We start from the raw sequence: 17,776 nt of genomic DNA, 5'->3' as shown, positions 1-17,776 counted from the left end.
CGTGTTTTTTTATCCGTTTGTTTTTATTTTTTAAATTGTTGTGGGGATATCAACGTTTCCTACAATAAAAGTGCTACCTATCATTTGTATAGCAGGTGTTTCCAAACGGAACTTCATATCGACCTATACTAGTCTATTATATAAAGGGAACCTTTTTGTGTGTTTGTGTATTTGTGTGTGTTTGCATGTCTGCTAAAAACTTTGTCATTCTCACCTGACTGGGTCGAAACCAGTACTATCTGAAAGAGCAATGCCTCGGATGCATAATATGTGAAAATTAGAAAAAAAGATTTATTCTGTGCAGGTCAATTGGATCACTTTTTGCAAGGGGGTGTCTTTTTTTGCGATGCTCTTTTTGCAAGTCATGCACGCATATAAAACAAAAATTATCTTTTAAATGCTTATTTTGCAACGTCATGATGTATATAAGCACTCGTAGCCGTGTGGACGAAATAGTTTGTCTAACTTTTTTCCTTTTTCTGTACACAGTGGCTCATTTTTCTGTTCGCACGGGCACTCCCTGATATTTTGATTGAAAGAAAAGTTGTTTTGATTCATTTATTTTTTGTGGGGTGGAGGAGGAAGTTTTATTTCCAGCACACAGGCAGAAAAAAGTGCTCAATATCTGGAGAATAGTTTCTCTCCGTATTCCTTCTGCCGTAATATCTGGTGGAGTGGTTATCACATACTTTTTTTTTTTTTTTTGCGGTTACATTTTCGTGTTTTTTTTTTATTATCAGTTTCATTTTTTAAATTTTTGTGGGGGTATCGATAAAAGTGTTCAATATCCTTAGTGAAGCAAGTGTGTCCAAACGGAACTTCATATCGACCTGGGCAATGCCCGGTATCCATGCTAGTCCAAAATAAAAATCAGAATTAAAATAATAAAATCGATTTTAGAACACAGACCAATATTTTCTTTGTATAATTGACAAAACATATTTTTTCTTGTTAAAAATACTATTAACACCCATGAAATTTGGGACAAACGGTTTTTACTTTATATATAAGATGATTGATAATATTATTTATGGTTAAATTCCGTGTTAAACTAATATGCCATTGTTAAAGCTATTGCCAAACAATATTTTGCAATTTTCCATTCTGATTCTTAAGTAATCATAGGAGATAGGATTGGAAAAATATATATAATTTGTTTTGTGTTATTGATGACAGTAGGAAGAATTCTGAGTATATGGGTGAAAGGTACTCCGAATCCTTTTATTCGTGAATAATTGAAAATAAAAATCAGGATCAAAATAATAAAATCTATTTTAAAACATATCAATATTTTTTTATATGACTGACATAACAGATTTTATTATGCATCAAAAGAGAAATTGGTATTATTGGTCAGAGACAGTACGGCCTTTCATGATATGAAGTTTCTAGCTCTTATTAATGATGCCTGTGATTAGTGTTCAGTTTGTTTAAGGTTTAAAAGACACCCTCTTCATCCGGTGGTGGTATTGGCTCTTGGAAACCGGTTTAATGACATTGTATGCATAGACTTGAAAGAATTCAGATATAATGAATGCTGGATTTTACACCTAATTGACATATCCACTAGGTACTCAGCTGCCAGGCTGATTAAAACCAAGAAGAATGAAGAAATTATTCATAACATATTTTTAATGTGGATAGCATATTTTGGAGATCCCAAACGCTTCTTGAGTGACAACGGGTCAAATGATGTGGGTATCTACCCAGACTTAACCTGATGTATTTACCCAGATGTGCGCAGGATGTCTAATACCGGAAAATCTCCTAAAGTGAAGTTACTTTTTGATGCCAACAAGTTACTATTAAAGCTAAAATCAAAGACAGGTTCCATATCCTTTCCACAGCTGGGAAATCCTCTAGATTTGAGTGTGGTTTGCTATTCTGATGCAACCTATGCCAGCTCAGAGGATGGTTCTTCACAGAGTGGATTTATCATCTTTGTTTATTGTAAGATGAAATAGACTGGCTCCTATATGCTGGTCATCAAAAAAACTTAATCGAGTAATAAAGAGTTCATTGGCATTTGAGACTCTTGCACCCAATGAAGCTGCTGATGTGGGTGTATTGTTAATTGATACTACCATGCTGCAAGAAATTTTCAGACTCCCCAAGTTGCCTGAAGTACTTTGCTAAACAGACAACGCATCTTTGGCAGAGACCTTAAAATTATCAAATCTTGTGACAGACGTTTGAGAGATGATGTGGCCAGAGTAATGGAGATGTTGGTAAAGAAATCCAAATTGAACGGATCAGGAGACAGGAACAGGTCGCAAACTGCTTGACAAATATGGCAGCTGTAATGTACGTAGGTACACAGGGGACGATAACAGGGGGAACACCGGAAAAAAACGGGCGGTGCAGAAAGAGACAGCATGTAGACATTTGCTGTCGGCTCTTGGCTGAATAAAGTCTTAAAACAAACTCAGCGTTTGCGTTCTCAGTGAGAAACTATACATGGCGACGAGGATGAGATCATTTCTCATAAAGGGGGAAGTTATTTAAACTTTTTCTCCGAAAAACATCGCGTTTAATAGAAATTAAATAGCGACATATTTCTACCTGCACACACGCATTTTAAAAACATGACGTCTTATGGTAAAATCGACGAATTCTCGCCGAGTGGAGGTGATTGGGACACATACTCAGAAAGATTGGAGTATTATTTCGAGGCTAACGGAATACAAGATCCAGGAAAGAAAAAGGCCGTCCTTATTTCTGTTTGTGGTGGTGAAACATTTACTCTGCTGAAGGATCTCGTTACGCCGCACAGCTTAAGAGACAAAAGTTATGAGGAACTCTCACTCTCGTTAAAAGAGCACTGCCACCCAACACCGTCCGTAATTGTTGAGCGATTCAACTTTTACATGTGCCGCCAACAACCAGGTCAGTCCATTTCGGATTTTATTGCTCATTTAAAAAAAAAATTACAAAGTGAGTTTGGAAATACGATAGAAGAGATGTTGAGAGATTTGCTCGTTGTTGGATTGATGGATGACCGAATCCGTCGGCAACTGCTTTCCGAGAGGAAACTAACATTTCCTTATGCCCAACACTTGCCATGGAAAGTGCAGACAGGAATGTTAGTGACATGGCAGCCTGTTCAACGTCCAATTTTACAATACAGACGAAAGTCAACCAGGTTGAACGGCCTACTCCACTACGGAGACAAAAACAAAGACCATGTTTCCGATGTAACGGAAGACATTACCCCGACTCCTGTTGTTTCAAAGAGGCAACGTGTAATTTTTGTCACAAAACCGGTCACATTTCGCCAGCCTGTTTGACCCGGAAGTACAACGACAGAGCTGGAAATCGTAAAACCCACAAGGTCACCAGTGAAGAACCAGTAGACGAAGATACAGGCAGCAACTGCGCCTCGGTGCATAGGCTGTTTAACCTGCCAGCAAATAGCAAAACCGAGTCCCTGATGGTGTTGGTGGGCATAAATGGTCGCAATGTCGAGATGGAGATCGACACCAGAGCTGCTGTTTCATTGATCAGCCACAATGCATTTGAAAAACTATGGTGTGAACCTGATAAGCCAGTACTTAAGCCTATGTCACAGAAACTAGCAACCTACACGGGAGAAAGTATCACGCCGTGTGGTACTTGTCAAGTGTCGGTAGACTATGATGGCTGACAGTTTCGTCTGCCATTAGTGATTGTTCCTGGTTCTGGCCCTGCACTTCTTGGTAGAAACTGGTTACGAGTAGTGCAACTCAGCTGGAAACGCATCCATCAGCTGAAAGCAGTAAATGCTACACCTGCAATTGAAGACATTATTGCAAAATACCCCGATGTTTTCAAGGATGAATTGGGCGCACTGAAGGGTTTCACAGCAAAACTTAGTGTTGACCCGAAAACAAAGCCCATATTCTGCAAGGCTCGACACGTGCCCTTTGCATTGCGTGAAAAGGTTGACAAGGAGCTGGATCGACTAGAGTCTCTGGGTATTATCGAACCAGTACAATACTCAGAATGGGCTGCCCCTATAGTAGCAGTTGTCAAAACTGACCAAACAATACGGTTGTGTGGAGATTATAAAACTACAATAAACAAATGTTCAAATCTCGACCAATACCCTATCCCCAGGATTGATGATTTGTATGCAAAATTGGTGCAGGGAAAGAAATTTACCAAGCTTGACTTGAGATCAGCGTTCCTGCAGGTTCCGTTAGAGGAAAACTCAAAGCAGTACCTTACAATCAATACACCACGGGGTCTCTACAGGTTCAACCACCTCAGTTTTGGAGTAAAATCAGCTCCTGGTATCTATCAATGCTGTATGGACAATTTGTTGGCAAATGAACCACATGTCGTATGCTATCAGGACGACAAACTAATTACAGGATCATCAGATGCGGAACACTTGATCACCCTTGACCGAGTGTTAGGGAAACTCTCAGAAGCTGGTCTCCGCGTTCGTCTGGACAAGTACAAGTTCATGGCACCCTCTGTAACCTACTTAGGTCATTGGATTGACTCCAAAGGCCTTCACCCTACAGCAGAAAAGATCCATGCCATCCGGGATTCACCAGCCCCACGCAATGTGACCGAACTTAAGGCTTTCTTGAGCTTATTCCAGTTCTACGCTAGGTACGTCCCCAACGTCGCAGATAAGTTGGGCCCCCTCTATTATCTACTGCGGAAAGGTGTCTCTTGGACGTGGGGAACCCCCCAATTAACAGCTTTTCAGTGAGCCAAAGATGCATTGCAGACCACAAATGTCCTGGTTCACTATGACCCGAAGAAGGAACTGGTACTGACCTGTGACGCCAGTCAATATGGTGTCGGAGTTGTTTTGTCGCACATCTTTGCTGACGGTTCAGAGAAACCTGTTGCTTTTGCTTCGAGAACAATGTCACCGGCTGAGAAAAATTATAGTCAGTTACACAAGGAGGGACTGAGTATTATCTTTGGGGTTAAAAAGTTTCATCACTACTTATTTGGACGTGCATTCCGTATCATTACGGATCATAAGCCACTTATCAGCCTCTTTAGCCCAACAAAGCCAACATTGGACACCCTGCCACCAAGAATAATATGTTGGTCACTGTTGATGAGTACTTACGATTACACGATAGAATATACGCCTGGTTCACACATCGTCACTGCCGACGCAATAAGTCATCCCCCCCTGCAGGAAGCATTAGATGTCCCAACACCAGGCTGCATTATACATCTCATGGATCACCTGGACAATTCCACCGTTGACTCGACTGACATTTGTGCTCATACACGCAAAGACCCCATCCTCTCTAAGGTTGTTCAAGCCACACAACATGGAGGGTGCAATCTCCCACATGATGCTCCGTATTTACCATTTCACGCTCGTAAAAACGAACTAAATGTTGAAAGGGGGTGCCTGCTGTGGGGTTCACGAGTGGTAATTCCCCACCATCTCAGGCAGAGAGTGTTGGACGAGCTTCACCAATACCACCCTGGCATAGTCAAGATGAAGGCCCTCGCTCGGACCTATGTATGGTGGCCTGGGATAGATGCTGACATCGAAAAAAAGGTGAACAACTGTTACCCTTGTCAGTGCTCCAGAAGCCTACCTGCTAAGGCACCACTACACCCCTGGGAATGGCCAGCTGAACCTTGGCAGTGGGTTCATGTTGATTATGCCGATTACAATGGCCAATACCTGCTTGTCATTACGGATGCACACTGAAAATGGGTTGATGTCTATACCACAAGTGCAGCTACTTCAGCCACTACAATTGAAAGGTTGAGGTGCTATTTTGCTACTCATGGTCTCTCGCACATTGTTGTCAGTGATAATGGCCCATGCTTCACCAGTTCAGAATTTGCAGAGTTCATGAAACGGAATGGTATCAGACACAGATTTGTCAGTCCACATCATCAGGCATCAAATGGTCTAGCCGAACGCTCAGTTGGGCTGGTTAAAAACGGTATTAAAAAAATGTCGGGAGGAACTCTGGAAACAAAGATATCCCGTTTTCTGCTGACATACTGGACAACGCCTCACACAACAACGGGATCTACCCCGGCAGAGTTGTTGATGAAGCGAAGATTGCACACCAATCTGGATCGTATGAAGCCCGCCACCTCAAGTGTTGTATATAACAACCAAGAATGTCAAAAGTTTCACCATGACAAATCTGTCCAGATGCGTTCATTTGATGAAGACCAAACAGTATTTGCACAGAACTTTGGTTCCGGATCCATGTGGTTGGCTGGTCACATTCTGGAAAGAATATCTCCTTTATCCTTTCTAATCAGATTGCAGGATGGCCGGTTGGTTCGTCGTCATCAAGATCACATCAAGTCTCGTTGTTGTATCACCGAGCCAGCACCTCAATCCCCAAGTGAAAACAATCCAGAACGCATTTTCACGGAACTAAACATGCCTCTAGATAAGGCAACAGAAAATAACACACTTCCACAGACTCCATTGACACATGAGAATTCGCCTGATTATGAGCAGCCAGATAGAGAAGTGAGTGAGCATACCCCACTAGCCCTGCCACAATGATCGGGCCATACAATAAGACCACCGAATCGTTTTAGTCCGGATTGACTAAAGATTGAACAATTACCTTTTATTTTTTCTTAGCTTTAAAAAAGAAAAAAAAAAAAGGGGGAGGGATTTCAATGGTCACATACTGAGGCAGAATAATCCTCGACCACAAAAGGGTCACAAGGGCAGTCTACCCTGACCTTTTTCCATGATAAATGGACCTTTCTTTTTTGGGGGGAGATGTAATGTACGTACGTACACAGGGGACGATAACAGGGGGAACACCGGAAAAAAAATGTGCGGTGCAGAAAGAGACAGCATGTAGACACTTGCGGTCGGCTCTCGGCTGAATAAAGTCTTAAAACAAACTCGGCATTTGCGTTCTCAGTGAGAAACACTACAGCAGCCTCTACTGGAATTCTAAGAGATTTGTGCTAATAACCTGCTTTTTTTTTTTTTTAAACTTTGACTTACACCTGGCACCAGAAGACGCCAGCAACATATAGAAAACTCGAAACAAAATAAAATTTAAAAATAGCAACCTGAAAAAGGTAGGAGGGTATATCAGCCGAAATGTCGTAAAAATAACATCCATATTTGTAAAAATTCTGTTTGAATTAATGTCTCCTAATTGTTGTCTCCCATCTAATAGGTAGAACTGGTATTAATGTCTCCTAATTGTTGTCTCCCTAGGCATCTAATAGGTAGAACTGGTATTGGTCCTAGTCCTGTACCAGCCGAATTACATATTATTTCTCTGTTAAGTTTCTGGCATATTAATTTTCTTTTTTATATTTTCAGAGCAAGTTAACCAGGGAGATATCTTTGTTACGCTCTCTCCTGAAGCGTCGACTCTTCGTCCTCAAAAGAGAAAGAAAAGGTCCGCCAATAGTCGGATCGGTCTTGAGCAGAAAGCATCTTTCATGAGCAACAGCAGAAAAGTCAAACGTTCACTTCAAGGAAAAAGAGAATCACGGCCTGAAAACGCACCCCTAGAAAATGGCCCAGCCAGAGATGACCATGGGCTTCGACCTGTGAAGACACCATGTGAGGAAGATAAACTGTTTTCTAAGACTGGAATTATAATTGTAGCTGCGTTAACTTGCGCCACCTTCCTTCTCCTTTATATGGTGATACTGTTGATGGCAGTTCCACGTATCTGTTTTCCTTACTATCCGAAGACAAAGACCAAAGCTGACGACCAGGCTGCTGACACCAACAGAAGCAAGGATGGAAGTTCAACTGGGGTTGCCATTCCCCTTAGCCATAAAGGCCACCACAATGGACGAAGCGACAGCGGTATAGAATCCGTTGACGGGCTGGAAGAGAAAAGCTTGCATCATGGTGGAGGGAAGACAGGGAGTCCTTGGGAAATTGGATCTGACAAGCTGGAAGAATTCTATCGCAGAACAGCCAATGAGAATACGGGGTCAGATGAGGATATGCTATCTGGCCTGAAGGTATACAACATGGAAAGGAATATCCCGTAAGTAGTGTTGAATAGTTGGTTGGTTGATTTTGTTTTACGGCATATCAACCCTTTTTGGGTTATTTAATGCCGAATCCAAAGATTTTGAAGAAAAATTTTTTTAATAGAATATATTTGTTGTTTTCACGTCGGTTTCTATTTAACCCATAGTTGGGACCCTAACAGGTACTACCACTCCGGGTCAGAGTGGACCTGGGAGCAATGGTAATTAAAGGGTGGCTCCACATTCCCCAAAGCCCACAAGCTGGGGCCTCACCACTGGATATAGTTTAAGGTCATATCCAGGACCCCCATTGAGGGACTTTTACCCTCTGCAGGGGGACAGTCGGCGTATTCTAATGCCCCACCGACAGGGCCAGTGTTGAATAGTGTAACCCTAACCTGAACCTTAACTCTCCTCTCAAAACAAGTCAATAAACCGATTGCCATGACATGAATACCACTGTACCTCATCGTTTAAACTGTTCGGATTAACATTCACAGGCAACATGAATTGAAACAAATACATTGAGGACATTGCTAAGGCTGCTGCAAAGAAGGTGGGCTCTATCTACCGTGCTAGAAAATTACTCGCACTTGAGAGTATCCTGTACCTCTACAAAGCCAGGATTCGCCCATGCATGGAGTATTGTTGCCATCTCTGCGCTGGTGCATCTCCCTCCTAGACACGGTCCAAAAAAAAAATCTCCAATCTAATAGGGTACTATCAACCAACCTCCAACCTCTGTCACATCACCACAACGATGCCTCCCTGCGCCTGTTTTACAAGTTCTTTAATAGAATATGCTCCGATGAAATTATAGCACTTGTTCCCCCTTGATGTACATACTCCTGACAAGCAGCAAAATCCCACCCCTTGACTATTGAGATCCCTAGACGTTGAAAAGCCTTCTGCTCTAGAAGTTTCCTCCCTTGGACTATTAGATTTGGACATCCCGTCCTGTTTCCCTGACGGAACTAACATGCAGAAGTTCGATGTAATACATACCATTCGCTGCTCATCTCCCCACATCTGTTAGAAATGATCCCAAATAATAGCCCTTAATGTCCAAATGGCAATACGCATTGTTTAAAGTAAAATAAGAATAAAAAAATCACCTAGTCTATTAAGTATAAGTTAACTTTTTTTCTCTTAAGCTTTTTTAAAAACATACTTTAATAACACTAAAAACACACTTTAATAACACTAAAAACGTATTAATAACACTAAATAGATACTTTAATAACACTAAATAGATACTTTAATAGCACTAAATAGATGCGTTAATAACACTAAATAGATACTTTAATAGCACTAAATAATACTTTAATAACACTAAATAGATACTTTAATAGCACTAAATAGATACTTTAATAACACTAAATAGATACTTTAATAACACTAAAAACATAGTTTAATAACACTACATACATACTTTAATAACACTAAATACATACTGTAATAACACTAAATACATACTGTAATAACACTAAATAATACTGTAATAACACTAAATAGATACTTTAATAACACTAAATAGATACTTTAATAGCACTAAATAGATACTTTAATAAGACTTTCTAGATACTTTAATAACACTAAATACATACTCTAATAACACTAAATAGGTACTTTAATAACACTAAAACATACTTTAATAACACTAAATGCAGACTTTAATGGCACTTAATAGATACTTTAATAACACTAAATAATACTTTAATAACACTAAATAATACTTTAATAGCACTAAATGGATACTTTAATAACACTAAAGAGATACTTTAATAACACTAAATAGATACTTTAATAACACTTAATAGGTACTTTAATAACACTAACTAGGTACTTTAATAACACTAACTAGGTACTTTAATAACACTAACTAGGTACTTTAATAACACTAAATAGGTACTTTAATAACACTAAATAGGTACTTTAATAACACTAATTAGATACTCTAATAACACTAAATACGTACTTTAATAACACTAAATACATACGTTATTAACACTAAATACATACTTTAATAGCACTAAATACATACTTTAATAGCACTAAATACATACTTTAATAACACTAAATAGATACTTTAATTATACTAAATACATACTTTAATGACACTAATTAGATACTTTAATAACATTAAATAGATACTTTAATAACACTAAATACATACTTTAATAACACTAAAAACATACTTTAATAACACTACAACATACTTTAATAACACTAAATAATACTTTAATAACACTAAATGCAGACTTTAATAACACTTAATAGATACTTTAATTACACTAAATAATACTTTAATAACACTAAATAGATACTTTAATAACACTAAATAGATTCTACAATAACACTAAATAGATACTTTAAAAACACTAAATAAATAATTTAATGACACTTAATAATACTTTAATAACACTAAATAGATTCTACAATAACACTAAATAGATACTTTAATAACATTTAACAGATACTTTAATAACACTACATGGATACTAAAATGTTATCAAATAAAGTGACAACATCCTGCCTTGGCAGAGTGCAAAATAGACTTAGCGGCTTAATGAGGGATGCCCTTTTCTCTTCCCTGCAACCTCTCTCCCACAGAAGGGACATTGTGAGCCTTTGTTTTATCATTATTTCGATGGCAGGTGCTCGTCTGAACTCCAATCTCTGGTCTCCCCCCCTCGCCAATCTTTCACAAAAAACAGCCGTCTTGCTGAAACCATTGTCAATAATTTTCCCCATTCTTTATCTGTGCCTAAATCAAAACGTAGATTCCACGAACAAAGCTTCTTTCTTAGAACTGCACGTCTGTGGAATTCTCTTCCGTTTGCCTGTTTCCCACCTGACTACAACTTGGATGTCTTCAAGTCCAACATAAACAAATTCCTGATAAACCGCCCCCTTAAGTAAGACACTTTATCAAATCTCCATTACTAATGATTACTACGATATTATCCCATTGATTACTGTACACGTAATAACCCTTATCCCCGAGTGGCTTCCGGGCCTTGATAAGTGGTGACTACCATGTAAAAAAAAAAAAAAAAAAAATTGGTTTGGAATCCAGTATTTTAGAAAAAACAATTATGCTTTAAGTTCTTTATATCTTCAAATATTTATTCATGATACTTGTTTGTTTTATGGCATATCAACCCTTTTGAGTTGTTTAATGCTTAATCCAGTGTTTTAGAAAAAAAAAAGAGATTTTATGTTTAAAACTCTTTGTATCTTCACATATTTATCGATGGTTTTTGGTTTAGTTTATTTATTGAGGAAAATTGTTGTTTTTCTTTTGACTTTGTAAAACATGATTGAATTCTGCAAAAGAAAAAAAAATACATCAACGTTTGGTGCGTTTCTACTTTAGCATTTAAAGTTTTCATTTGTCAATTATTGCGTTCTTTTTCAAATGATTAAAATGTTAATTTATTTATTTTCAGGCGAAGAGGACGATCGGAATCAGTTCCTGTCACTCCATATCGATATCAAAGTTCGATCTATGTGAAGGTTTGAGATGTTCCAACAATTATCCTCGTCTACGGAAACGGGCAGTTATTTTTTTATGAAGCCTTCCAGGCATCAGATAATCAATAATGAAAAAAATTATCTTCAATGAATAAAATCCTTTTTAAAATTATCGACGTTTGCCTTTTTTCTTTTCCTAAGTGTTGCAATATTTTGGATGTATAATGGGGTATATATTTAAATGCTGCCCACATCAGCATTATGTGGCACAAGGCCGGAAAGTGGGAACCCCGCAGGCTCCCCTAAAGAAGGGGCACTCCTGCAATTTTAAAAATTGCCTGAGTAAACCCCGTCAGCATTCCCCGGTCAGGGCGCCTCAGGCAGCAAGCAATAAACTTGCTCCACCGGAAAGCCCGAATGGGGCATGATCCCACACAGTCGGGAGATTCTATTTATAAACGATGCTGCTAGGAACTGACGAATCAAATTAATTCACGTTCTGCTACCAACCAATCAGAAACCAGAATTGCTCCATAAATATTAAACCTTTTCTGTAGCAATTTTGCATGTTTTTTCCGTCTCGACACGGTAAGAATATTTTGCTCTGTGGAACTGTCTACTGCAAACCAGTCACCTCTCAAGACTTGTTTAGAACAACGAACCATCGGAAACTGTTCTGAAACTAAACATGGCTTACACGTCTAGACTAAGTTTGCAGCGTTATTTTTTTGCATTCAATTTTTTTAAAACTCTCCTATAGGGTCAACAGCTTATCAACACTTATAGGGTCAGCATCCATCTATAACATAACATTCTAGTGTTACATTTTTAATGACAAAGAAATAGGTTTGGAACAATAAATCGGGAATCGAAAACAAAATAAAACAAAAGAATCGTTTCTGGCTTTGGGAAATAGACACATTTTTCTGATATACAAAAATGTTCCTTTTTTTTTTATTTTAAAAATGATTTTATTTGTTAAAAACTTAATTTTTCATGTCTCGTATCGATAGTGAAATGATAAATATTTATTGATTTTAAACTCAGTAAAATTAAAATCTATACATTACCCATACAAGTGTATATTTATGTTTATAAAAATATACACGCATATTACGTGTTTTTTTTTTTTTTTTTTTACGGTAATCCGACTCCTACCTAAAGAGTAACCCTATTTAGAAAAAACAAAAAACAAAAAAACAAAAAACAAATCGAAATTAGGAAATTAGAACAGAATCGGTAATTGCATCGAAATTGGGAAAAATATTGGAATCGTCTCATTACTAAAGAGGAAGAAGTTCTTTATACCTATGTGTGGGGTGTTTATACGAGACCATGTTTTTATAGTCACTTCTTTCCATTGTCTGTTTTGTCTAGCGGTTTCTATAGAAATAAAGCTTATTTTCATGTAGAAAGAAGACACAAGTGGACGCTTGTTGAGTTTTCTTCAATGTTTAATATAGAGAGAATTTATTCTGAAGAGAGATTAATATTCACTTAATTAATATTTTTATTTCTTGACTTCATCACTTACTGAAATGAGAGAGATTAATGTTACCATAGCTAATTATAATTAACTTCTTAACTTAACTGAAATGAGTGACACAGAGACAGATATCGAGGTAACATTTGTCTTAGACTACAAAGTTTTCTACATCATTGGCAGTGGCTTATTTGTGCGGCTTCCATGGAGAGATTGATCTGCAAACCTTTGTTTCTCTCAACTTGAAAATGTGACATCAGTCGACTCATATCTTTGTTTTGTATCTAACCTGCCCCCCCCCCCGAAACTTTATGTCCCTCATCTTTGGGAACAATTCAGTTTTGCAGATTGGTGTTATCATGACATGCACCAAGTGTGACCCTTGTCAAAATTCACTGTAGCTAACTTAATCGCCATTGACAATAGGGTCCCTAATATGTAAAATTAATAGATATATCCTGCTTTGATGAGGGATTCCTAGAACAACAAAATATCAGCAAACAACCAAATTTTTTAATAAATAATAAAGCCCAATGTGTATGCATAATTTTATTTTTTATTTACCCCAAACTGTGCCATTTTGACGTAAAGGGTTACTGTTTGTATCCCAGTTTTACAGGGATACTAGACAGGAGGTTGTGCAGCAAGATGTCTGTTATCATTACACTTGAACTTCTGCATGTCAGTACAGCCAGGGAAGCAGAGACCCAGGAGAGTATTCCAAAGTCTAGCAATCATAACGAATCTTGTTTCCCTGGCTGTTGGAAAACTGCTTCTGTGGTACCAGTTCACAAGAATTCTGGCGAAAGAACTGACCCATTAAATTATCACCCTATCAGCCTCTTTCTTTTGCCAAAATATTAGTCTATAATTAATCAGGCTAATCCACTGCCTTACAGTTGCTAAACTTCTGTCCAACCATCAATATGAATTTAGGCAAGCCCGTTATACTGCAGATATTCTAACTGTAATCTCTAAATGTATATACCCTACACTGGATAAGGCAGGGGAGGGGAGGACAGTAGCCCTAGATATATCTAAGGCTTTTGACAGAGTATGGCACGATGGTCTTCTCATGAGAATCCGATCCAATAGTATTAGTGAATGAATATTTAACATAATAAAATCCTAATTAAATAAATAAAAAAATGGTAAAAATTACACAAACGTACATGATAGAAATGTCCGCATGCATAGCTGGGGGAAAAAAGGAAACCCTAACCTCCCTAACTCTCACCAAGTACCTGATGTCATTTTTAGACATCCGATTGATCTTTCTGACATTTTGGGTTTCTGTAGAATCCATTCTTAGACGACTTCATTTTTTTTATTTTTTATTTTTATTTGTGCGAAAGCAGAATCTCTCGCTTTTGGGAGCTAATTAAGCTATTTTTTGTACAAATAAAGTGTTTTTTTTTTTTTTTTTTTTTAAATTTCATTAAAAAACGCCTGTGGAACTGTCTTCCGTTTGCCTGCTTTCCAGCTGACCACAATATGGTTGTCTTCAAGTCCAACGTAAACAAGTTCTTGATGAGCCGTTCCACTTAAGTTAACAAATTTACCAAATTTCCGTTACTAACGATTACTATATTGTCCAGTTGACTACTGTACACTCTTTAGCCCTAATCCTCGAGTGACCTCTGGGCCTTGATAAGTGGTGATACCTATATATATATATATATATATATATATATATATATATATATATATTATTAGCTAATCTACCGGGCGTATATGATTACGTCATGTGTGATGGATACTGAACATGCATGTAAAAATGAAATGAAATCAATGGACAAGGGTAGACAACTCAAAATAATTATCGATTATCTCCCCTTATGTTCTTCAGAAACACACACCTCGTCTGTCACTTATCAGTAAAAATTGCAAATTTTTTTTTCTTAAAAAAACCCCCAAAAAACAAATAAAAAATACTTGATCAATTCTTGTGACTTTTGGAATATGCAGTCTCCATTCCGTGACAAATCGGTACAATATAAAAGTTTTTCTTCATTTTTGTTTATCGTTTGTTTATCGTGCCAATCTGAATAAATGTCAATTTTCCTTTTGTAATGTTTGCTCACTTTTCTTAAAATTAATCGAAGTTGCGTTAGTTTTAGCATCCTAAATTCTCTAAAAAAAAAAAAAAAAAATGAAGTTAGTAAAATGGAGTTATCTCCCTCAGATAATTGAAGACTTCTAAAATAGCACCCTATTGTTTTTAATTTTAGAAATAGTGGAACAAACAACTCCTTTGCAATCAGCGTTGCTTTTTCAATTTCGCTATTAATGTTTTTGTAGTCGTAAAACTTTACGTTAAATGAAGCAGTTTAAAAACAAATTATTTTTTTCCTTGTAATTAATCAGGAGTGACTTTTCTTGGGCATTCGTCGTCAATCCCAAACATTAGCTGAAGTGAAAGCAGATGCAATCAGCGTCCCCAATTCTCATATGAAAATTTGGAGGAATCGTAAAATAGAGTTATCTCCCATGAACCAATGACGACGGTTACAAAAACGGCAGTATTTTAAAGTTGATTTCAATTTTTACGGTGTCTTGTTTATCAAATTGTTAAATGAAAGTACAGAATATTTAAACACACACTCTTCTCACGTTTCTGGTTTCTAAATAATAACGTTATTATTTCTGGGAAATGACGACGGTCAATTTGAATCCAGTTCGTTCTACAAAAATTCACTGTCACTTTAAGATGTTGACAACCTTGTCCTTAACGTAGTCCCTCCTGTAAGTACCTGATGTCTTTCTAGGAAGAATTCAAACTAGAAACATATCGGCGAAACCCATGCCAAATATTCGGATTTATAGTACGATATATATGATGATAATGATTCCATTATAACTGTCCGACATGAGTTTCAGTTTGATTGGTCGTCCTTATTCATACACTTTCAACTGATTGGACATTCGTTTTTTTTTCGAATTAAATGTCATTTTGTTTAAGAATTAATATTTTGTTTTACACTTAATATAAATTTAGAAAATTAAGAAAAAAATAAAGTCTGATCATAATTACGTCCCTTTCATTTAATGTACTGAGTTATTTCCCTTGTTAGTTTTTTTTGAGTTCAGATTCGCGCAAGAAACATTGGAAAAGGATGTGGTAGTTTACAAGATTAGTTGAAATAAACCTCAATTACTACAATAAATACGATTTCCCTTTTCATGTAAGGGAGATAACTTATCTCCGTTTAATGGAACAATCTTTGATTTTAAACATTTTCCATTTACCCCCCCCCAATTTTTTAAAAAAAGTTTGCTTACTAGAATTAAACATATTTTTTCTTAAACTAAATTGCAGAAAACTTTGTTTACATATACGTCACGGAACGAAGATGTCATAATCCAAAAATCATGTATATTTATCAAGTATTTTTATTTAATGAAAAATAATTTCTTTTTACGACTTTTAACGCCTTTAATAATAAATTTTAGTTAGAGGGCTAATTTTGATTTCGATAATTCAAATCGAGTCTCCCTCTTAATTATGAAACATAGTGAATAAAACAATGCCTCCCTTCGCCATGAAATTAAATTTTCTTGGTTTATACACATATATGATCACAGACTATTTCGTTGTATCTCAGCTCTTCAGTGCGGCTAGACAAGCAACTACTTCAAGCCAGGACTTAAATTCGACCGTCTAGGCGACAGTCAACGCTTCTAACCGTTACACTATTTGGCTGCTGCTGAGGTGAGTATATGAAGTTACAATGATTAACATTGTCCAAACGCCTAAGCTCTATTTGTTTACACAAGGAACATTGCTTTTTCCACTAGCGACAGTTTGTTATTTTGTTCCCCAATATGCTCAACCCAAGATATATATAGCAGTCCAAAGTGAACACTATTTACTAAATGAATGGTGTATTTCATATACTGGGTGGAATGATAAAATTCTGTCAATTCTTTAAACGCTAGTGGCAGTTTGTCATTTCACGCCCGATATGCTCAAACCAAGATAGGAAGCATTTATAGTCATCCACAGATATATATTAGTGGGGCAGTATTAGTGGGGCTAGACTAGCAACTAATATATATATATATATATATATATATATATATATATATATATAACTACTTCATTTACTCACATAAAATTAATATACGAAAGTATAGATTTATGCGTAAACTTTAAGTATTTACCTCAAAAGTGCTCAATACGTAGGTAGAGCTAGTTAGTAATTTATAAAATATATATGGCGATTAAGCTACACTGAATATTCGGCGTTTCATCCATTCTAGGATTCCTCAGGCTTATACGCATAAGCCTGAGGAATCCTAGAGTGGACGAAACACCGAATATTCAGTGTAGCTTAATCGCCATATATATTTTATAAATTACTATATATATATATATATATATATATATATATGTATAACTACTTAATTTACTCACATAAAATTAATATACGAATGTTGATACTAGAAAGCTGATTGGCTAACTAAAATCTCAATAGAAGGTGCGTATATAAAAACGACAAACAACCACAGAATTCGCGCATAAGCCTGAAGAATCCTAGAGTGGATGAAACGCGGAATGTTCAGTGTAGCTTAATCGCCATATACATTTTATAACTTACTATATATATATAACACGATCAATTTACGTGATTTTTTTTAATGTAACTTTTGTTCCGTGACGGGTACATACATTAATTTCTTTTTTAACGATTTTTCTGTATTTTTGTTTAAAAATAAATTTAATTCTAAATAAGCACAGAAAAAAAAAACTTTCCTTTAGAGATTTCAGCAAATGATTCGGTAAACGTTTCGATTCCCGACGCATGTAATTTTACCAGAAAAAACGATATCAGTAAATAAAAAAAAATATATTCT

The 17,776-nt window shown here is 36.7% G+C and overlaps 1 protein-coding gene across 2 annotated transcripts in view; it reads left to right on the top strand.

Moving 5' to 3' along the window:
- The window catches only part of LOC145255839 (uncharacterized), a 47,413-nt gene extending 35,805 nt beyond the window's left edge, over nucleotides 1-11,608 (top strand). For both annotated transcript variants that reach the window (XM_080114571.1, XM_080114570.1), the window contains exons 4-5: nucleotides 7,289-7,973; nucleotides 11,412-11,608. In XM_080114571.1, coding sequence (XP_079970697.1) covers nucleotides 7,289-7,973; nucleotides 11,412-11,484 — 758 coding nt within the window. In that variant the 3' untranslated portion in view covers nucleotides 11,485-11,608. The remainder of the gene's footprint in view (nucleotides 1-7,288; nucleotides 7,974-11,411) is intronic.
- The last annotated feature ends 6,168 nt before the right edge of the window (nucleotides 11,609-17,776 follow it).

This window comes from Euprymna scolopes, chromosome 31 (genome assembly GCF_053919585.1).
Source record: "Euprymna scolopes isolate OS-2025 chromosome 31, ASM5391958v1, whole genome shotgun sequence".
NCBI lineage: Eukaryota > Metazoa > Mollusca > Cephalopoda > Sepiida > Sepiolidae > Euprymna > Euprymna scolopes.
Note: the sequence above shows the minus strand (reverse complement) of the source record. Positions and strands in the feature narration are given on the sequence as shown.